The following is a 23,951-nucleotide window of genomic DNA, read 5'->3' on the forward strand; positions in this document are numbered from 1 at the left end:
GTCAACAATCACCCATTGACATTGTCACAACTGTCAAACGACTTAAAATGGCATAGCCACATCCAAGATTCCAGTGAGTGTTTTAAGATTGTCCCTCGGATCCAGAAGTGCGGTTTATGACAACCGACAAGAAGAAACGGAAATGGGCCGACTGGAAAACGTTAAATACACGGTAGGTATGCAGCATAAGTGGCTTGTTATCGAGTATGTGATAAGCGCTGATAAAACTGGATGCTTATTTTAAAATGAGTGTTTTAGTTGAGCCTGATGTCGGCGGTTTAACGTGAACGCTGTTTAGAGGGGTTGAAATTGCTATGATTACATCGGGGTTAATTTTTGATGAGCATCGTTAGGAAATCGATGCCGCGATCAGGATTTCTGTTTGTGCTTGTTACACTGCGAGAAGGGTTAATATTGATAACAAAGAAAAAACATTTGTAGAAAGTTTCGAAAAATTATAAAATTTGATTTTGCGGTGTCATTATTTTTTTGCATCACCCTGTACAAGTAAATCTAAAAATTATTAATGCAGTGATAAGTCGCAAGTACTGACTTATCAGACTTTGCACATTTAAGATAGGATTTGTTCAGCGAAATTTTAAGGTGACGTCATCATTTTTTTAGGGGGGAGGATGAGCAACTTGTTTTTGATTAAAAATTTACCATGCTTATGTTAACTTTAACACAACTCCAAGATTTCAACGAATAATTAAAAAATTGCCAAAATTGAAACGTTGAGAATTACTTGGGAAAGCGAAAAACCGAGATGTCAAAAAATCGAAAAACTGAAAAATCGAAAAGTCTAAAAATTCAAAAACTGAAAAAAAGCGAGAAATCGGAAGTCAAACAGTCGAAAAATCGAAAAATTGAGAAATCGAAATGGCCCCAAATCGAAAAGTTATAAAATCGAAAATTTTAAATTAAAAAAAAATCGATAAATCAAAAAATCAGAAAAAATCGAACAATCAAAAAATCGAAACATTGAAATCTCCTTAAACCGAGAAATCGAAAAACTGAAAAATAAAAAAAAAATTAAACTGAATAACTGAAAAAAATCAAATATTTTGAAAATCGAGAAGTCGAGAAATCGAACTGTCAAAAAACATGAAAAAATTAAAATTTAAAAAATTGAAAATTAGAAATATCGAAGAAGTGAAAAGTCGAAAAATCTAGACACCCAGAAATCGAAAAATTTAAAACTTAAAAAATTGAAAAATGTTAAATATGGAAAAATTGAAAAATCGAAAAATCAAAAAAATGACATCCGAAATTTAAAAATCGAAAATACGAAAAAATGAAAAGTCGAAAAATTGAGAGAAATCGATAAAATTATTATTAATTATAAAATTCAAAATTTTATATTAAAAAAATAAACGAAAAATCGAAAAACCAAGAAATCGAGACTTCCCAAAACTGAAATATCGAAAAACTGAAAAATGGAAGAAACATCAAAGAATAAAAAAATTGAAAAATCCCAAAACTGAAACATTTAAAAATTGAAAATCAAAAAATCTGAAAATCGAAAAATGGAAATGTTGAAAACTTGAGAACTCGAAAAACCAAGATGTCAAAAAATCGAAACGTCGAAACATCGAAAAATGTAAAATTTTAAAAATCGAATAACTGATAAATAGAAATATCCAGGAACTGAAAGATCGAAAAATCGAAACATCAAAAAATCGAAAATTTAAAAAATCGGAAAATTGAAGAATCGAGAAACTGAAAAGTCGAGATATGGAAAAATTACTCGGTTTTAAATTTTTCGATTTTTCAATTTTTCGATTTTTTAGTTTTTCTATTTCTCGATGTATCAAAATTTCGATGTTTTTGGTTGTTCGGTTTTTCAATTTTCGTGATTTTTTGGTTTATCGATTTTTTTTAATTTCAAATTTTCAATTTTATTACTTTTGATTTTGGGCCAATCGATCCTCAATTTTTCTATTTTTTGACTTCTTGACTTAATTTCGATTTCTCGATTTCCGAATGTTTCAATTTTTGAATTTTTCGATTTTTCGAGTTTTGTATTTTCCGAAATTCCAATTTTTCGGTTTCGTTTGGAAAAATTCTAACACTGATTTCACGAAATTCAGTTTTAGAATTTGTCTATATCTCGATTTTTCAATTTTTCTGTTCTTCGATTTTACGATTTTTCAATTTTTCGTATTTTTTTTTTAATTTTTGATTTTCAATTTTTCTATTATTCGTTTAAATTTTAGTTTTTTAAATTTTAGATTTCTCAATTTTTCGATTTCTGAAAGTCCCAATTTGCCAACTTTTTAGCTCTTCCATATTTCTAATTTTCAATTTTTCCACTTTTTAAATTTTAGATTTTTAGATTTTTAAATTTTTCTATTTTTCAGTTTTTCGATTTTTTGATTTCTCAATGTGTCAAATTTTTAATGGTCGATTTTTTGATTTATCGATTTTTTTTAATTTAAAATTTTCAATTTTATAACTTTTCGATTTCCCAATGTTTCAGTTTTTGAATTTTTAGATTTTTCGACTATTCAATTCTTTAATTTTTCGATTTTTCAATTTTTCGATTTTTTGACTTCTCGGTTTTTCGATTTTTAAAATTCTTCGACTCTTCGATTTTTAAATTTAAAAAATGGAAATATCGAGGAACTGAAAGATCGAAAAATCGAAGCATAAAAAAATCGAAAATTTTAAAAATATAAAATTTAAAGATCGCAAAATCGAGAAATCGAAAATTCAAAATTTAAAAAATCGGAAAATTGAAGATTCGAAAAACTGAAAAATCGGGTTGTGGAAAAATTCCAAAACTGAATTCACAAAAAAGGAGAATCCGAAAAATTGAAACATCGAAAAGTCTAAAAATTCAAAAACTGAAAAAAAACAAGAAATCGAAAATGAGGAACCGAAATGGCCCAAACTCGAAGTTATAAAATTAAAAAATTTTAAATTTGAAAAAAATCGATAAATGAAAAAATCGGAAAAATGAAAAATCGAACAATCAAAAAATCGGAAATTGAAATTTCGATAAACCGAGAAATCGAAAAGCAGAAAATCAAAAAATTTTAAAATTGAAAAATTAAAAATCAAAAATTTTAACAGAGAAATCAAAAACCGAGAAGTCGAGATATCGAAATGTCAAAAAAAAATGAAAAAAATCTAAATTTAAAAACTCGAAAAATTGAAAATTAGAAATATCGAAGAACTGAAAAGTCGAAAAAACGGGACACCCAGAAAATCGAAGAAATTTTAAATTTAAAAAGTTGAAAAACGTTAAATATCGAAAAGTTGAAAAATCGAAAAATCAAAAAATTGAAAAATCCAAAATTTAAAAATCGGAAAATTGAAAAAATGAGAGTCGAGAAGTCGAAAAATTGAGAGAAATTGAAGTTATAAAATGTTTTAAATTTTGTATTTCTCGATTTTTCAATTTTTGGACGTTTTTATTTTTCAATTTTTTTCAATTTTAGATTTCCCGATTTTTCAATTTTTCGATTTTTGACTTCTCGGTTTTTCGATTTTTAAAATTCTTCGACTTTTCGATTTTAAAATTAAAAAAATCGAACAATAGAAATATCGAAGAACTGAAAGATCGAAAAATCGAAACATAAAAAAATCGAAAACTTTAAAAATATAAAATTTAAAAATCGCAAAATCGAGAAATCGAAAATTCAAAATTTAAAAATCGAAAAATTGAAGAATCGAAAAACCGAAAAATCGAAATATTGAAAAATTCAAAAACTGAATTCACAAAAAAGGAAAATCCGAAAAATTGAAACATCTAAAAGTAAAAATTCAAAAACTGAAAAAAACGAGAATTCAGAAATCGAGAAGTCGAAAAATCGAAAATGAGGAATCGAAATGGCTCAAAATCGAAAAGTTATAAAATCAAAAAATTTTAAAATTGAAAAATTAAAAATTTTAATAACAGAAAAATCTAAAACCGAGAAGTTGAGATATCGAAATGTCAAAAAAAAAATGAAAAAATCTAACTATAAAAACTCGAAAAATTGAAAATTAGAAATATCCAAGAACTGAAAAGTCAAAAAATCGAGACACCCAGAAATCAAAAAAATCGAAAAAAAAGAATCCAGGAATCGAAATATCGAGAAATTGAAAAATAGAAGAAACATCAATAAATCAAAAAATTGAAAAATCCCAAAACTAAAACATTCAAAAATTGAAAAATCGGAAAATTGAAAACTGGAAAAATCGAAACATCAAAAATCTCAAAAATTGAAAAATCCAGAAATTGAAAAACTGTCAAAATTGAAACCTTGAAAACTTGAAAAATCGAAAAACCGATACGTCAAAAAATCGAAACATCAAAACATCGGAAAATGTAAAATTTTAAAAATCGAAAAACTGAAAAATAGAAATATCGAAGAACTGAAAGATCAAAAATCCAAAATTTAAAAAATCGAAAAATTGAAGAATCGAAAACCTGAAAAATTGAGATATTGAAAAATTTTGGAATCGAAATGGCCCAAAATCGAAGTCATAAAATCAAACATTTTAAATTAAAAAAATGGATAAATCAAAAAACCGGAAAAAACGAAGAATCGAACAATGAAAAAATCCAAAGATTGAAATCTGAATATATAAATCGAGAAATTGACAAACTCAATAAACAAAATTTCAAAAACTGAAAAACTGAAAAATAACAAATCAAAAATTTTAATAATCAAAAAATCTAAAACCGAGAAGTCGAGAAATTGAAATGTCAAAAAAAATCAAAATCTAGAAACTGTAAAAATTGAAAATTAGAAAAATCTAAAACAAATAAGTCGAAAACTCGAAAAATTGAAATATCTAAAAGCTGAAAAATCTAAAATTTAAAAATTCGAATAATTAAAAAAATTAGAAATATCGGAGAACTGAAAAATCGAAGGATCGAAAATTCCCAGATTTTAAAAATCGAAAAATCGCAAAAAAAAGAATCCAGCAATCGAGATATCGAGAAATAGAGGATTCGACATAAAGAAAAATTCCAAAACTGAAATATTGAAAAATTGAGAAATGAAAAAATTGAAAAACCGAAAATTTAAAAAATCGAAAAATGAAACATCAAAAATCGAAAAATTGAAAAATCCAGAAATTAAAAAATTCTCAAAATCGAGAAATCTAAAATTTACAAAAATTAAAAAATTAAAATCTGGAAAAACTGATAGATCGAGAAATCGAAGCATAAAAAACTCAAAAAATTTAGAAATCTAGAATTTAAAAATCGAAAAACCTAGATCGAAAATACACAATTTAAAACAGGAAAAATTGAAGAATGGGAAAAAAAAGTAGGCAACAATGAAAGTTTGTGAAAGCCACTTAAGTACCGCACTACAATTATTGATAATACTACCATGTAAGATAGCGAGGAATTTGTAAAACAATGTCGATAACAACATTATTATTAATTTATGTTGTAAAATAGAATGAGATGGTTATCAACAATTTATATCACTATATAAATTAGGGGGGGGGGTACCTTAAGGTATAAAACTGCTTATCATTGTCTCAGACAATACATCATCAATTATAACAAAATCTTTATTGCACGTTATGTCAATACATTGTAAATAAAAGATTTAAAAAACAATTCATTTTACAGTTTAGCTCTAATGAAAAGTGTACTTTAAACTGCTACTGAAACAACATAAAACTTAACGTTTACAATACAATACAATAAATGAGTGCTGTAATGGCCACTTTTAAACGAGGGTTACTTACACATCTACACCGTCCTGTAATAATAATTATTATTAATATATGTTAAACAAGTACAAAAAAATAAAAAAAATCTCCTCTAAGTTAACCTTGCCTAAATAATATTAATGAAGATTCACGAATTTACCTGACTCAGCATTTTCAAAAATAACTACCTCCCATTTGTGCATAACTGATAATAGACATTTGACAGACGCACACAAAAAGCATACTTTACTCAAGTGGCACTCAAAATAAATAAAAACGTACATGAAACTACTCGAAATACATTATTCTACGTACCGCCAAAAGCGAGAATGATTGTGCAAAATTTTGAGAAACCCACGAAAATGAATCATACGCTCTTGAAGTGGTACCACGAACGGTGGACACTCGCGTTTTTATTAGTTAATTAATTAGGTACCCAAAATGAGTGTCCGTTGATGGTACCAAATTTTTCCTCGACGATGGGTTTTCCACTCCGCTCGTTCGCGTTATCAGAACGTTCATGGGTATGCAGTTTTATCGCCTACAATGGTTTTACCACGTATTTGAGTAATTTTATGTAGGTAGTGTCATTGCGGCAGTGCCACGAGGCGATATTAATAATCAATTAGTACCGCGGTACTGCTGCACGCCGCTGCACATTTCGTCGATACAAAGTGTATACCCAAATTATGAAATTACGCATTAAACGCTGATTACTGATGATTGCGAAGATTTAACATAAACAAAGTCGATAGTACTGGCGGGGATTTCTTCAGGGTAAGTCCGAGTCTTGTGATCGCAGCTAGTTTTCTCTTTTTTTCATAGCAGTACTCGCCACTTTCTCCGGCCAAGATGACCATCATCTACGATTTGCGCAAGCTGAAATCGAAAAGGTACCACTTTGTAATATATATATATTTTTTTAAAAACATTGATGTAATCGCTGGGGTTATTAAGTTGTTAACTTATCTCATCATTTATAATAGGTGTACCTCGCTGTAATTACAATAGAATGTGTATGGATTCAGTACCAAATTGTAGAGGAAAGTGTTTGTGTCGCTCGACAATTTTGCTCGCTTCGGCATTGAACTAATCTTTTTATTGTTGCTTATTTAATCTGTTGCGGAATAATAAGAAAGGCTCGCCGGAGGTGACTGCTCAGCATGATCAATAAGTAAGTCGTACTTGGTACTTTTGCGCTTTTTATGGGGTTTCCGCTGTTTAAGTTCGGCCGTGTAACCGTTACGCAACTTGGCGACCCGTGATAGCGATTGGAGTATTATTAGTTGGTGAAGCACTTGATTTTTTTGGACGAAATGTGGAGCGCGACAGTGGTACCGAAGACATGGTTATCTATGTTGCGTATCAAAAGTTAAACAAAATTCACTTTTATGTCACGGTATTATCGAGACGCAGTTGTATAGATTTGACAACCTCATTTACTTGGTTTTAAGAGACTTCTTTGAATATATACGGGGCTTTAAAATTAATTCCAGGTGTACGTGACGCTGCACTTATTTTATTTACTTTGAAGAAACTTCTAAATATTCTTTAACGGATATTTCAGAAAATTATTTCTAACTAATTGTCAAATAATCAAAGTTTGTGAAAAATCACAGTCGGTATAAATACACTGATAGTTTTTTTTTATTATTATTATGGGTATTAAACTCCTCCGCCTCCTCTCTGCGGGTTGTCATAATTCCCTATACACTCAGGTAGAATAAAATGGACAAGGACTAAGTGTTATCTTCTATTCATCTTCTATTTCAATTTTGGGACTTTTAATACTTCGGCTATTAAATTTATTGCGACTTTTTAAAACTTACATTTTTAGATTTTTCAGTTTTTTGATTTTTCGATTTGTTGATGTTTTGATTGCTCAATTTTTGAAATTTTTAATTTTTAGAATTTTTAGATTTTAGATTTTTCACTTTTTTGTTATTTTGATTTCTCACTCTTTCGATTTAACAGTTTTCTTTTGATTTTTCACCTTCTCGTTTTTAGATTTTCCTGTTTTTCAATTCTTCGGAATTAATGTTTCAGTTTTCGATGTTTCTGTTTTTCACTTTTTGGTTTATTGGTTTTTAAGTTAAAATTTTTGAATTTTTGAATTTTTCGGTTTTTCGACTTCTCGAACTTTTGATGTTTCGATTTCTCGATTTCTGTTTTTCGATAATTTATCTTTTCGATTTTTCGATTTTCCAATTTTTCAGCGTTCCAGATTTTTCAATTTTTCAATTTTTGGGGGTTCCAAGTTTTTGGATCTTTCGATTTCTCGATTAATCGATTTTTTAAGTTTTCGACTTTTCGATTTTTCGTCTTTCCAATTTCTCGATTTCTCAATTTTTCGATTTTCAAATTTTCAATGCTTAAGTTTTGGGATTTTTCAATATGTATTTCGGTTTTTAAATTTTTAGGTTTTTCGACTTTGTTTTTTCATTTTACTTATTCAATTTTTTAAAATATTGCGACTTTTTAAATCTTACATTTTTCAACTTTTCTGTTTTTTGATTTTTCCATTTGTTGATGTTTCGATTGCCCGATTTTTTAAATTTTCGATTTTTTGAATTTTTAAATTTTAAATTTTTCTCTTTTTTGTTGTTTCGATTTCTCAATATTTGGATTTTTTGCCTTCTCGTTTTTAGGTTTTCCTGTTTTTCAATTCTTCGGAATTAATGTTTCAGTTGTCGATGTTTCTGTTTTTCACTTTTTGGTTTATTGGTTTTTAAGTTAAAATTTTTGAATTTTTGAATTTTTCGATTTTTCGACTTCTCGAACTTTTGATGTTTTGATTTCTCGATTTCTAAGTTTTTCGATAATTCATCTTTTCGATTTTTCGATTTTCCAATTTTTCAGCAGTACAGTTTTGGGATTTTTGTATGTATTTAAATTTTTCGATTTTTCAATTCTTCAATTTTTGGCGGTTCCAAGTTTTTGGATCTTTCGATTTCTCAATTTCTCGATTAATGGGTTTTTTAATTTTTCGACTTTTCGATTTTTCGTCTTTCCGATTTCTCGATTTCTCAATTTTTCTATTTTCAAATTTTCAATGTTTACGTTTTGGGATTTTTCAATGTGTTTCGATTTTTAAATTTTTAAGCTTTTCGACTTTGTTTTTTTCATTTTACTTACTCGATTTTTCAAAAAAAAATTACGACTTTTTAAATCTTACATTTTTCAACTTTTCTGTTTTTTGATTTTTCTATTTGTTGATGTTTTGATTGCCCGATTTTTTAAATTTTCGATTTTTTGAATTTTTAAATGATAGATTTTTCTCTTTTTTGTTGTTTCGATTTCTCAATATTTGGATTTTTTCCCTTCTCGTTTTTAGATTTTCCTGTTTTTCAATTCTTCGGAATTAATGTTTCAGTTGTCGATGTTTCTGTTTTTCACTTTTTGGTTTATTGGTTTTTAAGTTAAAATTTTTGAATTTTTCAATTTTTCGATTTCTCGATTTCTCAGTTTTTCGATAATTCATCTTTTCGATTTTTCGATTTTCCAATTTTTCAGCAGTACAGTTTTGGGATTTTTGTATGTTTTTAAATTTTTCGATTTTTCAATTTTTCAATTTTTGGCGGTTCCAAGTTTTGGATCTTTCGATTTCTCAATTTCTCGATTAATGGATTTTTTAATTTTTCGACTTTTCGATTTTTCGTCTTTCCGATTTCTCGATTTCTCAATTCTTCGATTTTCAAATTTTCAATGTTTACGTTTTGGGATTTTTCAATGTGTTTCGATTTTTAAATTTTTAAGTTTTTCGACTTTGTTTTTTTCATTTTACTTATTCGATTTTTCAAAAAAAAATACGACTTTTTAAATCTTACATTTTTCAACTTTTCTGTTTTTTGATTTTTCTATTTGTTGATGTTTTGATTGCCCGATTTTTTAAATTTTCGATTTTTTGAATTTTTAAATGATAGATTTTTCTCTTTTTTGTTGTTTCGATTTCTCAATATTTGGATTTTTTCCCTTCTCGTTTTTAGATTTTCCTGTTTTTCAATTCTTCGAAATTAATGTTACAGTTGTCGATGTTTCTGTTTTTCACTTTTTGGTTTATTGGTTTTTGAGTTAAAATTTTTGAATTTTTCAATTTTTCGATTTTTCGACTTTTCGAACGTTTGATGTTTCGATTTCTCGATTTCTCAGTTTTTCGATAATTTATCTTTTCGATTTTTCGATTTTCCAATTTTTCAGCAGTACAGTTTTGGGATTTTTGTATGTATTTAAATTTTTCGATTTTTCAATTTTTCAATTTTTGGCTGTTCCAAGTTTTTGTATCTTCCGATTTCTCAATTTCTCGATTAATGGATTTTTTAATTTTTCGACTTTTCGATTTTTCGTCTTTCCGATTTCTCGATTTCTCAATTTTTCGATTTTCAAATTTTCATTGTTTACGTTTTGGGATTTTTCAATGTGTTTCGATTTTTAAATTTTTAAGTTTTTCGACTTTGTTTTTTCATTTTACTTATTCGATTTTTCAAAAAAATTACGACTTTTTAAATCTTACATTTTTCAACTTTTCTGTTTTTTGAATTTTCTATTTGTTGATGTTTTGATTGCCCGATTTTTTAAATTTTCGATTTTTTGAATTTTTAAATGATAGATTTTTCTCTTTTTTGTTGTTTCGATTTCTCAATTTTTGGATTTTTTCCCTTCTCGTTTATAGATTTTCCTGTTTTTCAATTCTTCGAAATTAATGTTTCAGTTGTCGATGTTTCTGTTTTTCACTTTTTGGTTTATTGGTTTTTAAGTTAAAATTTTTGAATTTTTCAATTTTTCGATTTCTCGATTTCTCAGTTTTTCGATAATTCATCTTTTCGATTTTTCGATTTTCCAATTTTTCAGCAGTACAGTTTTGGGATTTTTCTATGTATTTAAATTTTTCGATTTTTTAATTTTTCAATTTTTGGCTGTTCCAAGTTTTTGGATCTTTCGATTTCTCAATTTCTCGATTAATGGATTTTTTAATTTTTCGACTTTTCGATTTTTCGTCTTTCCGATTTCCCGATTTCTCAATTTTGCGATTTTCAAATTTTCGATGTTTAAGTTTTGGGATTTTTCAATATGTATTTCGGTTTTTAAATTTTTAGGTTTTTCGACTTTGTTTTTTCATTTTACTTATTCAATTTTTCAAAATATTGCAACTTTTTAAATCTTACATTTTTCAACTTTTCTGTTTTTTGATTTTTCTATTTGTTGATGTTTTGATTGCCCGATTTTTTAAATTTTCGATTTTTTGAATTTTTAAATGATAGATTTTTCTCTTTTTTGTTGTTTCGATTTCTCAATATTTGGATTTTTTCCTTCTCGTTCTTAGATTTTCCTGTTTTTCAATTCTTCGAAATTAATGTTTCAGTTGTCGATGTTTCTGTTTTTCACTTTTTGGTTTATTGGTTATTAAGTTAAAATTTTTGAATTTTTTAATTTTTCGATTTTTCGACTTTTCGGACGTTTGATGTTTCGATTTCTTGATTTCTCAATTTTTCGATTTTCAAATTTTCAATGTTTACGTTTTGAGATTTTTCAATTTGTATTTCGATTTTTAAATTTTTAGGTTTTTCGACTTTGTTTTTTCAATTAACTTATTCGATTTTTCAAAATATTGCGACTTTTTAAATCTTACATTTTTCAACTTTTCTGTTTTTTGATTTTTCCATTTGTTAATATTTTGATTGCCCGATTTTCTAAATTTTCGATTTTTTGAATTTTAAAATTTTTGATTTTTCTCTTTTTTGTTGTTTCGATTTCTCAATATTTGGATTTTTTGCCTTCTCGTTTTAAGATTTTCCTGTTTTTCAATTCTTGGGAATTAATGTTTCAGTTGTCGATGTTTCTGTTTTTCACTTTTTGGTTTATTGGTTTTTAAGTTAAAATTTTTGAATTTTTTAATTTTTCAATTTTTCGACTTCTCGAATTTTTTATGTTTCGATTTCTCGATTTCTGTTTTTCGATAATTTATCTTTTCGATTTTTCGATTTTCCAATTTTTCAGCGTTCCAGTTTTGGGATTTTTGTATGTATATAAATTTTTCGATTTTTCAATTTTTCAATTTTTGGCGGTTCCAAGTTTTTGGATCTTTCGATTTCTTAATTTCTCGATTAATGGATTTTTTAATTTTTCGACTTTTCGATTTTTCGTCTTTCCGATTTCTCGATTTCTCAATTCTTCGATTTTCAAATTTTCAATGTTTACGTTTTGGGATTTTTCAATGTGTTTCGATTTTTAAATTTTTAAGTTTTTCGACTTTGTTTTTTTCATTTTACTTATTCGATTTTTCAAAAAAAAAAATTACGACTTTTTAAATCTTACATTTTTCAACTTTTCTGTTTTTTGATTTTTCCATTTGTTGATGTTTTGATTGCCCGATTTTTTAAATTTTCGATTTTTTGAATTTTTAAATTTTAGATTTTTCACTTTTTTGTTGTTTCGATTTCTCAATATTTGGATTTTTTCCCTTCTCGTTTTTAGATTTTCCTGTTTTTCAATTCTTCGAAATTAATGTTTCAGTTGTCGATGTTTCTGTTTTTCACTTTTTGGTTTATTGGTTTTTAAGTTAAAATTTTTGAATTTTTCAATTTTTCGATTTCTCGATTTCTCAGTTTTTCGATAATTCATCTTTTCGATTTTTCGATTTTCCAATTTTTCAGCGGTACAGTTTTGGGATTTTTGTATGTATTTAAATTTTTCGATTTTTCAATTTTTCAATTTTTGGTGGTTCCAAGTTTTTGTATCTTCCGATTTCTCAATTTCTCGATTAATGGATTTTTTAATTTTTCGACTTTTCGATTTTTAGTCTTTCCGATTTCCCGATTTCTCAATTTTGCTATTTTCAAATTTTCGATGTTTAAGTTTTGAGATTTTTCGATTTGTATTTCGATTTTTAAATTTTTAGGTTTTTTGGACTCTGTTTTTTCATTTTACTTATTCGATTTTTCAAAATATTACGACTTTTTAAATCTTACATTTTTCAACTTTTCTGTTTTTTCATTTTTCCATTTGTTGATGTTTTCATTGCCCGATTTTTTAAATTTTCGATTTTTTGAATTTTTAAATTTTAGATTTTTCACTTTTTTGATGTTTCGATTTCTCAATATTTGGATTTTTTGCCTTCTCGTTTTTAGATTTTCCGGTTTTTCAATTCTTCGGAATAAATTTTTCAGTTTTTCGATTTTTCTCTTTTTGCTTTGTTTTTTTCAGTTAAAATTTTTCGATTTTTCGACTTCTCGACTTCTCGATCTTTTTATGTGTTCGTGATTAATGGATTTTTTAATTTTTCGTCTTTCCGATTTCGCGATTTTTGCGATTTTCAAATTCAATGTTTCATTTTACTTATTGGATTTTTCAAAATTTTGCGATTTTTAAATCTTCCATTTTCAAATTTTTCAATTTTTTGATTTTTCGATTTGTTGATGTTTGGACTTCTCGATTTTGTAAATTTTCAATTTTTCGAAATTAACTTTTCAGTCTTTCGATATTTCGATTTGTCAGTTTTTCGATTATTCGTCTTTTCGATTATTCAAGTTTCCAATTTTTCGACATTTCAGTTTTGGGATTTATGTATTTAAATTTTTTTATTTTTCAATTTTTGGCGTTTTTAAATTTTTTGATTTTTCGATTTCTTAATTTCCCGATTTATCGAATTTTTAATTTTTCGATTTTTCAACAACAACTTTTTACAAATTAACTTTGAAACTGTAAAACCGAATATTCTGAAAACTTGTAAGCTTTGTATGGTCATCGTAACCATGGTAAATCGTTGATGAAAATGTTTTCGTTTATCTCCCCCTAAAAATGATGACGTTATTTTCCAATTTTACCCTAAATTTAACATTCATATATAAGAAATAAACAGTCGAAATTAAGCATGTATGGAGAAATTGAGAATATGTATTAACATTTTTTCCCGTTGGTTATCTGCTTTAAGTACAGTCGGACCCAGAACATCTTGGACGTCATTTTTTTAGCATTTTGAAAATTTTGATGTAGTCTATACTTTCTTCGAGGTCCCAATTGTTTTTTTTTAAGAAGGTAAAACTTTCTAGAAGTCCCAAGTGTCTTTTTTTAAGAATGTGAAACCTTCGAGGGGGCCCCAACTATTTTTTTTAATAATAATAATAATAATTAATTGTGCTCAACAGGCTTTATCCATTTATAGGACAATACAAACTTATACAAGGTAAAGTAAGATATAGCTCGAGGATATACAGAATTACATCTAAAACTAAAATTAATAAATATAATGAAGTAACAACGTAAATATAAACAACGCAAATGGTAAATACAACATTATTTATTATTTTATGAATATAAAACCTTCTTGGGGCCCCAACTGTTTTTTTTAAGGTAAAACCTTCTCGGGGGCTCCGACTGTTTTTTTAAAGAATATGAAACCTTCTCGGGGGACCCTACTGCTTTTTTTAACAAGTTGAAACCTTCTCGGGGGCCCCGACTGTTTTTTTCTTTTAAGAATATGAAACCTCGGGGGCCCCAACTGTTTTTTTTTTAAGAATATGAAACCTTCTCGGGGGCCCCAATTGTTTTTTTTTTTAACAAGGTGAAACATTCTCGAGGGCCCCAACTGTTTTTTTTTAACAAGGTGAAACCTTCTCGGGGTCCCCAAATGTTTTTTTTTACAAGGTAAAAACTTCTCGGGGGCCCCGCCTGTTTTTTTTTTAAGAATATAAAACCTTCTCGGGGGCCCCGACTATTTTTTTTAAGAATATGAAACCTTCTCGGGGGCCCCAAATGTTTTTTTTTTAACAAAATGAAACCTTCTCGAGGGCGCCAACTGTTTTTTTAACAAGGTGAAACTTTCTCGGGGGCCTAACTGTTTTTTTTTTTTAAGAATATGAAACCTTCTCGGGGGCCCCAATTGTGTTTTTTTTTTTTAACAAAGTGAAACATTCTCGAGGGCCCCAACTGGTTTTTGTTTAACAAGGTGAAACCTTCTCGGGGTTCTCAAATATTTTTTTTAACAAGGTGAAAACTTCTCGGGGGCCCCGACTGTTTTTTTTTTTTAAGAATGTAAAACCTTCTCGGGGGCCCCGACAGTTTTTTTTTTTTAAGAATGTAAAACTTCTCGGGGACCCCGACTATTTTTTTTTAAGAATATGAAACCTTCTCGGGGGCAACAACTATTTTTTTTTTAACAAAGTGAAACCTTCTCGAGGGCGCCAACTGTTTTTTTTAACAAGGTGAAACCTTCTCGGGGGCCCCAACTGTTTTTTTTTAATAAGTTGAAACCTTCTCGGGGGCCTCAACTGTTTTTTTTTTTAACAAAGTGAAACCTTCTCGAGAGCCCCAACTGTTTTTTTTTTTTAACAAAGTGAAACCTTTTCGAGGGCGCCAACTGTTTTTTTTACCAAGGTGAAACCTTCTCGGGGGCCCCAACTGTTTTTTTTTAATAAGTTGAAACCTTCTCGGGAGCCCCGACTGTTTTTTTTTTAAGAATATGAAACCTCGGGGGACACAACTGTTTTTTTAACAAGGTAAAACCTTCTCGGGGGCCCCGACTGTTTTTTTTTAAGAATGTAAAACCTTCTCGGGGGCCCCAATTGTTTTTTTTTTTAACAAGGTGAAACATTCTCGAGGGCCCCAACTGTTTTTTTTTTAACAAGGTGAAACCTTCTCGGGGTCCCCAAATGTTTTTTTTTAACAAGGTAAAAACTTCTCGGGGGCCCCGCCTGTTTTTTTTTTAAGAATGTAAAACCTTCTCGGGGGCCCCGACTATTTTTTTTAAGAATATGAAACCTTCTCGGGGGCCCCAAATGTTTTTTTTTTAACAAGATGAAACCTTCTCGAGGGCGCCAACTGTTTTTTTTAACAAGGTGAAACTTTCTCGGGGGCCTAACTGTTTTTTTTTTTTAAGAATATGAAACCTTCTCGGGGGCCCCAATTGTGTTTTTTTTTTTAACAAAGTGAAACATTCTCGAGGGCCCCAACTGGTTTTTGTTTAACAAGGTGAAACCTTCTCGGGGTTCTCAAATATTTTTTTTAACAAGGTGAAAACTTCTCGGGGGCCCCGACTGTTTTTTTTGTTAAGAATGTAAAACCTTCTCGGGGGCCCCGACAGTTTTTTTTTTTTTAAGAATGTAAAACTTCTCGGGGACCCCGACTATTTTTTTTTAAGAATATGAAACCTTCTCGGGGGCAACAACTATTTTTTTTTTAACAAAGTGAAACCTTCTCGAGGGCGCCAACTGTTTTTTTTAACAAGGTGAAACCTTCTCGGGGGCCCCAACTGTTTTTTTTTAATAAGTTGAAACCTTCTCGGGGGCCTCAACTGTTTTTTTTTTTAACAAAGTGAAACCTTCTCGAGAGCCCCAACTGTTTTTTTTTTTAACAAAGTGAAACCTTCTCGAGGGCGCCAACTGTTTTTTTTAACAAGGTGAAACCTTCTCGGGGGCCCCAACTGTTTTTTTTTAATAAGTTGAAACCTTCTCGGGGGCCTCAACTGTTTTTTTTTTTAAGAATATGAAACCTTCTCGGGGCCCCAACTGTTTTTTCTTAGCAAAGTAAAACCTTCTCGAGGGCCCCAGCTGTTTTTTTTTTGACAAGGTGAAACCTTCTCGGGGTCCCCAAATGTTTTTTTTTAACAAGGTGAAAACTTCTCGGGGGCCCCGACTGTTTTTTTTTTTTTTTTTAAGAACGTAAAACCTTCTCCGGGGCCCCGATAGTTTTTTTTTTTTAAGAATGTAAAACTTCTCGGGGACCCCGACTATTTTTTTTAAGAATATGAAACCTTCTCGGGAGCCCCAAATGTTTTTTTTTAAGAAGGCGAAACTTTCTTTTTTTTTTCTTACACTGTAATTAGTACTTTCTATATTGTTTTTACTCCATAGAAGTGATCAGAAAAAAATAAAATTCCGCAAAATCAAATCTTATAATGTTTCGAAAAAGCAGTTTGTTGGACTGTACTTCAGGGGCAAGGGAAGTTCTGACAAAATAACTTTCAACCAATTTTTTAATTGTGATTCGAGATATTGATTCAATTGATTAAGATATTGATCATGCAATTAAGTCACAAATACATTATTTCTTCAGATTTATATAAGAAAAGACAAAAAAATTGATTTTGAGAACGATTGAACGGATATTTCGGAAGCTGATTTCATTGATTAAGACATTCCTGTGTAAATGTTAAAGTCAATACGTGTTATAACTATAGTTAACACCTAAAAATCTTGTTTAATTAATCATTGCTTATCCTAGTGCTTTTAAATATGTATGCAACACACAATACATCGGAATATTCCTCGGACACATTATGATTTATGATTATTACCAAACTGATAAAAACTTTGTAGATAAAAGTCTTATAAAAACTAAACCTACAATAAACAGAACTCTCACCAATCTCACCCCCCGTACCATTCCAGACTGCGCAAACCCTACAAGTACTTCGCCTTCTTCATCACAGCCGTCGTCGTCGTCGCCATCATAGGTGTGATTATCTACTACCTAGTCAAAAACAGCACTGACTCTGACAGCATCCCCAGAGGTGCCGTCGTCACCAACGGCCACACGTGCGCCGACATCGGCGCCTCCATCCTCCGGAAGGGCGGCAATGCCGTAGATGCCGCCATCGCGGCGCTCTTCTGCGAGGGCGTCTCGATGCCGCAGAGCATGGGCCTGGGGGGCGGCTTCCTCATGACCATCTACAACCGCCAGAACCGCTCGGCCATCACGCTGAACGCGCGCGAAGCCGCCCCCGACCTCGCCTCCGAGAACATGTTCGACGGCAACCCCGCGCTGAGCACGAAAGGCGGGCTGGCGGTTGCAGTACCCGGGGAACTGCTGGGGTACTGGGAAGCCTACCATAGGTTCGGCGGCAATGTGGCTTGGAAGGAGTTGGTGCAACCCACGATTGATCTATGCAACAACGGGATCTTGGTGACGGAGTACCTGGGGCGGCTGTACAAGAGCGTGGAAGAGACGCTGAGGAAGGACACGCCGCTGAGGTGAGTGGCCGGTGAGTGAGGTAAGCTCTTGAAGGGGGTGGTTTCAGGGAGACTTACATTGACCCGGCGACGAACTCGACGTACGTGCAGGGGCAGTACGTGAAGAGACCCAGGCTGGCGAAGACTTTGGAAAAGATAGCGAAGCAGGGGGCGAATGTGTTGTATAACGGGGACTTGACGGAGGGGTTTGTCAACGACGTGAAACAGAAGGGAGGGATCATCACTGTGGAAGATATGAAGAATTACAGGTAAGTACAATCGCACGCAAATGTTTTGAGCCTATGGGCGGATCATTTTTGCCGATCGTCACCGAAGGAGGCGGTCCAAATCGTCCAAGGGCAGAATTTGTAGGTAGGCTCAAACTACAACGAAAGTTACGTGTTGAACAAATTCTTACTCTGAATTAGTTTTAATTTTATAAATACCCTATCTAAAATGTTCAGAATATGATGAGTCTATACTTGTGATTTACCATTCCATTAATATTTTTTGGATTTGTTTATACATACAGGGTGACTCAAAAAAAATAATGACTGAGTCAATTTATTTTATTGAAGAAATCAAGAATTGCAAAACTGAATACTTTGAAATCTTGTCGATTCGTTAGAACCTGAACCCAATTTTTTTTGCAATATCTGTGATGTGCTATTAGTTTCCGTAAGTTATAAAATTAGAAAAAAAAAACTATTCTGCTCTAATAAAATCGAGAATATGCTCAAAATCACACTAATATTAGGTCTAATTGTGCCAACCATAGTTATAAAATTCATATTAAAATAAGTCACGGACATTTTTTGAAGTGTACTACATTTCAAAAAACAAAAAAAATGTTCAGTTTATAAACTTCATAATTTTGGTTTAAAGTTTATCAATCATGTTTGACGCTTTACTTTATCCGTTTCATTTGTTATCCTTTACTGCGGTCTCTCTTGAGTCGAGGTGTAACACCGGACCGAACGTTTTTCGACCGATAGGATAATTTATTACTTCCGACATCTTTTCGGTGACAAATTTAATCTTCGCATACTTCAGCGTAGTTAGTGAACTCGTTGTGACCACTGAAATATACAAAGAGTAAATTTTGAAATGGAACGAAAGTCGAAGAATACTTTCAAAGCCACGATCAAAATGTATTTGCTTATCTTCGCCAAAAAATGCATGACGTCATCGTAAAATTTGATATGATGAGTCAGTACCTGTGATTTATCATTGCAGTAATATTTTTTAGATTTACTTATACAGCCTGTCTCAAAAAAAGATCACTTCGATTTTCGATTTTTCGTTTTTTCGACCAACCATTTCATCGAATTAGATTTTTCAGTTTCAATTTTTCTATCAACTTTTCGATTTTATTACTTTCCAATTTTCTGATTTTTCAAATTTGCGGTATTTTGAATTTTCGAGTTTTTAGTTTTTTCGTTTTTCGATTTTTTAATTTTTCGTTTTTTTGATTTTTCGATGTTTCGATTTTTTGACTTGCCATTCTTTCAATTTTCGATTTTTCGTCTTTCCATTTTTAGATTTCTGGATTTTTCTGTTCGTCAGTTTTTAGATTTTGCAATTTTTTTGCATTTTTCGATTATATTTTACTTTCCGATTTTTTGATTTTTGAATTCTCGATTTTACGTTTTTAATTCTTCTATTCTCGATTTTTCGATTTTCCATTAATAAATAATTTTTCGATTTTTCGGTTGTTTTATTTCTCGACCTTCGATTTTCCATTTTCTGATTTTACGATTTTTCGATTTTCGTTTTTCCGCTTTTGTGGTTTTTCGATTTTTCTGTTTGTTTCAGTTTTTATGGTTCTGCAATTTGTTTTATTTTTCCATTTTTCGATTATTTTACTTTCCGATAGTTTGATTTTTGAATTTTCGGTTTTTCCATTTTTCGATTTGGGATTTTTCAATTTTTCGGTTTTTCAATTTTTCTTATTTTGATTTTCGATTTTTCACATTTGTGGATTTGTGTCCGTTTTTTCGATTTTTAGAATATTGATTAATCGAATTTTCGATTTTTCGATTATCATTTTTACGATTTTTCAAAATCTCGATATTCGAGTTTTCGATTTTCCATTTTTCAAATTTTCAATTTTTAATTTTGCTTTTTTCGATTGTTGCGTTTTAGAATTTTCCCTTCTTCAGCTTTTAGATTTCAATTTTGTTACTTTTAAATTTTTTTTATTTCTTTTCGATCGTCGTTTTTTCGAATTTCATTTTTCCCATTTTTTGATTTTTCAATTTTTAGGCCTTGCAATTTTTTTACTTTTCGTTTTTTCGAGTATTTGTTTAATCGAATTTTCGGTTTTTCCATTTTCCGATTTTCCATTTTCAGATATTTTTCGATTTTTTTTTATTTTTCGATTTTTCTGTTCGTCAGTTTTGAGACTTTGCAATTTTTACTTTTCCACTTTTCTATTAATTTAGTTTCGGATTATTCGATTTTCGATTTTTCGGTTTTTTAATTTGTCGATTTTCGATTTTTCGATTTTCCAATCTTCGATTTTTCAATTTCCAGTTTTGGATTTTCTACTTTTTGATTTTACGATTTTTCGATTTTTCTGTTCGTCAGTTTTTAGGCTTTGCAATTTGTTTACTTTTCGATTTTTCGATTATTTTACTTTCCAATTTTTTGATTTTTGAATTGTCGACTTTTAGAGTTTTCAATATTATGAATTTTCGAATTTTCGGTTTTCCTATTTTTCGATTTTTGATTTCTCCATTTTTCGGTTTTTTGATTTTTCAATTCTCGGTTTTTCAATCTTGCAAATTTTCGATTTTTCAGATTTGTGAATTTCCAGTTTTTCGATCGACCTACGTATTAGATTCATTGAATTTTCGATTTTCGGTTTTTCCATTTTTAAATTTTTGATTTTCCAGTTTTCTATTTTCAGATTTTCTGTTTTTCGCATATCTGATTTATCAAATTTTCGATTTTTCGGCTTTTCGATTTTTCGATATTCGATTTTCGAATTTTCGATTGTTCAGTTTTCCATTTTTCAGCTTTTAGACTTCAATTTTTTTACTTTTCGATTTTCCAAATTTTCGAGTTTCAATTTTCAGATTTTTGATTTTTCGATTTTCTTTTTAAATCTTTGAATTTTTCGGTTTTGATTTTTCGAATTTTTGATTTTTAATTTTGCCATTCTTCGGTTTTTAGACTTCAATTTTCTTTCTTTTAATTTTTTCGATATTCTATTTTCCGCTTTTCAGAATTTTCGATTTTCAGTTTTCAGACTTTCGATCATTAGAATTTTGGATTTTTCCGTTTTATGATTTTTCGATTTTTAGAAAATTTGAGTAGTCGAATTTTCGATTTTTCAATTCATCGATTTTTCTATGTTCAATTGTTCAATTTAAATTTTGCGTTTTTCAATTTGTCCATTGTCGATTTTTAGAATTTTCGGTTTTTCAGTTTTTCTATTCTCAACTGTTAGACTTCAATTTTGTTACTTCCCGATTTTTTGGTTTTCGATTTTCCAATTTTCAGAATTTCCAAGTTTCTTTATTCAGATTTTCGATTTTCCACTTTTTCGATTTTCTGTTCGTTTCAGTTTTTAGGCTTTGCAATTTTTTTCTAATTTATATATTTTGATTATTTTAATTTCTGATTTTTTTTATTTTTGTTTTTGATTTTTTTAATTTTCAATACTACAAATTTTTGACTTTTCGATTTTTTGGTTTTCCCGTTTTTCAATTTTCGATTTTTGAGGTTTGTGAATTTCCACTTTTCGATCGACCTAGGTATTTGATTCATTGAATTTTCGATTTTTTGATTAGCCATTTTTAGATTTTCGATTTTTACGATTTGTATTTTTCGATTTTCTGTTTTTTGCATTAGTGAATTTCAGTTTTTCCGATTTTTGATTTTGCGCATATTTGATTAATCAAATTTTCGAAAAAGTTACCATGCTTACAAAAACTTCAAAACATCTACAATATTTCAAAGTATTCAGTTTTGCTATTCTTGATTTCTTCAATAAAATAAATTGACTCAGTCATTAACTTTTTTGAGACACCCTGTATAACCAAATCTAAAAAACATTAATGCAGTGATAAATCACAAGTATAAAAACTCATCATATTTTATACATTTAAGATAGGATTTATTTTGCAAAATTTTGAGGTGACGTCATAAATTTTTTAGAGGGGATAAGCAAATATATTTTAATTAAATCATGTTTATCATGACTTTAAAACATCTGCAAGATTTCAAATTATTCGATTTTGCAAATTCAAAATTAAATTGCAAAATATTGTTTCATAATTTTGATTTTTTTTCCAAAATATAATAAAAACTCAACACGGAGTCATAAACTACATGTGTAGGACTATGTTACTGTATACAATTTAAAACTCATTTCCTATGCATAAATTTGAAGTGACGTCATCACATTATTGGTGGGGAGTATTTTATTTGAAAAAGTGATGAAATTTTTTATACGGAACAATTGGTCGAAAGATGTTATAAAGCAAAATAATTCATGTCCGGACCATCGTTACTCACGAACGAAAGTGACCATTATTTTATGGGAACAACTACCTACTAAATCTTCTCCGACAAATTCGAGAGAACTGGTGTGAGCCATAAATATTTCTTACCAAATGTAAATTTCGTTGTAGTTTGAGCCTACCTACAAATTCTGCCCTTGAAGGATTTGGACCGCCTTCTTCGGTGAGGGCAGGCAAAAACGATCCGCCCATAGGCTCAAAACATTTGCGTGCGATTGTACGTCTAGGTGTGAAAGAGTAGTACTAAATGTCGTTCGTAGGATCGAATGGCAAGAACCCGTCACCATCTCTCTACCTTCCAATCAAGTACTGTACACTTCCCCACTACCCGGATCTGGAGTCATTCTTGGCTTCATCATGAACATCCTGAACGGATTCATAGACTACACCCAACCCGATTCTGTGGAAAACTGGCAACGAATCATCGAAAGCTTCAAGTTCGGCTACGGGAGAAGAACAGAACTCGGTGACAGCAAGTTCGTTGATAACATCAACGAGTTAATTACAAATTTGACCTCTGCTTCGTACGCCGCCGGTATCCGACAAGAAATCTCCGACACTGGTACCCACCAAGACCCGGAGTACTACGGAGCTAAAACCGTTCAACCTGAAGACTCCGGTACTGCCCACGTTTCGGTTTTAGCCCCCAACGGAGACGCAGTCTCCGTCACCAGTACCATCAACCTCTAGTAAGTCAAAGTCGTACTCCCGTCAAGCACTAAACACTCTCGTCGTAGTTTCGGCGCCGGCTTCATGTCAGATAGTACCGGGATCATCCTCAACGACGAAATGGACGACTTTTCGTCCCCAAACATGGACAACAGCTTCGGGATGCCGCCTTCGGTGGCCAATTACATCAAGCCCGGGAAGAGACCTCTGTCTTCGATGTGTCCCTCCATCATCGTGGCAGAGGATGGCGAAGTCGAACTGGTAATAGGGGCTGCAGGTGGTACCAAGATCACTACGTCTGTGGCACAGATCGCCATTAAGAATTTGTGGTTTAACATTCCTATACAAGAGGCGGTTTCGAGCAGGAGGATGCACCACCAGCTGTTCCCGATGGTGGTGTCGTTGGAACAACCCTTTAAAGAAGTGGGTGGTTTTCGTTTACGAATACAGTGATTTTATTAATTTTATGTGTCTTTGTAGGATACGGATTTCCTTGAAGCTTTACGTACAATAGGACACGTCTATGAAATCTCAGAGAGTACTGGTTTTTCGGCTGTGACTTCCATTTCTCGAAAAGGCGGCACGGTGAGGACCGCCACGGATCAAAGGAGGACGGGAGAGGTTGCTATTATCTATTGATAAGAGTGTTAACTAGTGACTATTTATTTTATTATAAATTAAGTGCCAATAAAATATTTTTAACTTGAGTGGAGTTATCCATTTGACAAACAGTACTAGCATTGTTTAAGTATATTATAGTTGGACAACCTAATACAAATTTTACTTCGCCTAAATAGTGAGCTTTAGGACAAGGAATCCAGGGGGCGTGGGACAAATTTTTCGTCAACGCACATTTTCACTACAGTGAGCCAACGTATTAGGTTTATTTTACTCTACATCAGATGGCGCCATCAAACATTAGCAAAGGCAAACACCCTTCACTCTGCTCTTATACGAGGAGTTATCCATAAATCCATAATTAACATTGTTCCGTAAACAGTAATGTGTATAAACATATATGTACAAAATATGAAAATATACTTGACATAAAAAATATAAAGCAACGCGTTGTAACGTGATACGAAAGAATTGAATTTAAATGAATTTGACTCCTACTTTTATTTGACTATATCTGAAGACTGACAGAAAC

The 23,951-nt window shown here is 30.7% G+C and overlaps 1 protein-coding gene across 4 annotated transcripts; it reads left to right on the forward strand.

Moving 5' to 3' along the window:
• The first annotated feature begins 26 nt into the window (after positions 1-26).
• LOC135132101 (glutathione hydrolase 1 proenzyme-like) lies at positions 27-23,508 on the forward strand. 4 transcript variants are annotated; one of them, XM_064060036.1, is made up of 7 exons: positions 6,280-6,438; positions 6,487-6,554; positions 17,043-17,624; positions 17,672-17,872; positions 22,393-22,821; positions 22,870-23,224; positions 23,282-23,508. In XM_064060036.1, exons 2-7 carry the CDS (start codon positions 6,514-6,516, stop codon positions 23,438-23,440), a joined length of 1,767 nt encoding a protein of 588 aa, XP_063916106.1. In that variant the 5' UTR covers positions 6,280-6,438; positions 6,487-6,513; the 3' UTR covers positions 23,441-23,508. The 4 variants fall into 4 exon arrangements, with proteins under 4 accessions (XP_063916105.1, XP_063916106.1, XP_063916107.1 ...); XM_064060037.1 differs by having other exon boundaries at positions 6,490-6,554; XM_064060035.1 differs by lacking the exons at positions 6,280-6,438; positions 6,487-6,554 and adding an exon at positions 27-172.
• Positions 23,509-23,951: the final 443 nt, after the last annotated feature.

This window comes from Zophobas morio, unplaced genomic scaffold (genome assembly GCF_036711695.1).
Source record: "Zophobas morio isolate AGI-343-1 ecotype UQ-CSIRO unplaced genomic scaffold, CSIRO_AGI_Zmor_V1 ptg000021l, whole genome shotgun sequence".
In the NCBI taxonomy this organism is placed as follows: domain Eukaryota; kingdom Metazoa; phylum Arthropoda; class Insecta; order Coleoptera; family Tenebrionidae; genus Zophobas; species Zophobas morio.

Excerpts from the sequence above, each read along its gene's own strand:
- LOC135132101 (XM_064060035.1), top strand. The coding sequence starts at position 117 with ATGACAACCGACAAGAAGAAACGGAAATGGGCCGACTGGAAAACGTTA. Across the intron at positions 22,822-22,869 it reads ACCAGTACCATCAACCTCTA|TTTCGGCGCCGGCTTCATGT; the intron begins GTAAGTCAAAGT and ends CTCTCGTCGTAG. Across the intron at positions 23,225-23,281 it reads TGGAACAACCCTTTAAAGAA|GATACGGATTTCCTTGAAGC; the intron begins GTGGGTGGTTTT and ends GTGTCTTTGTAG.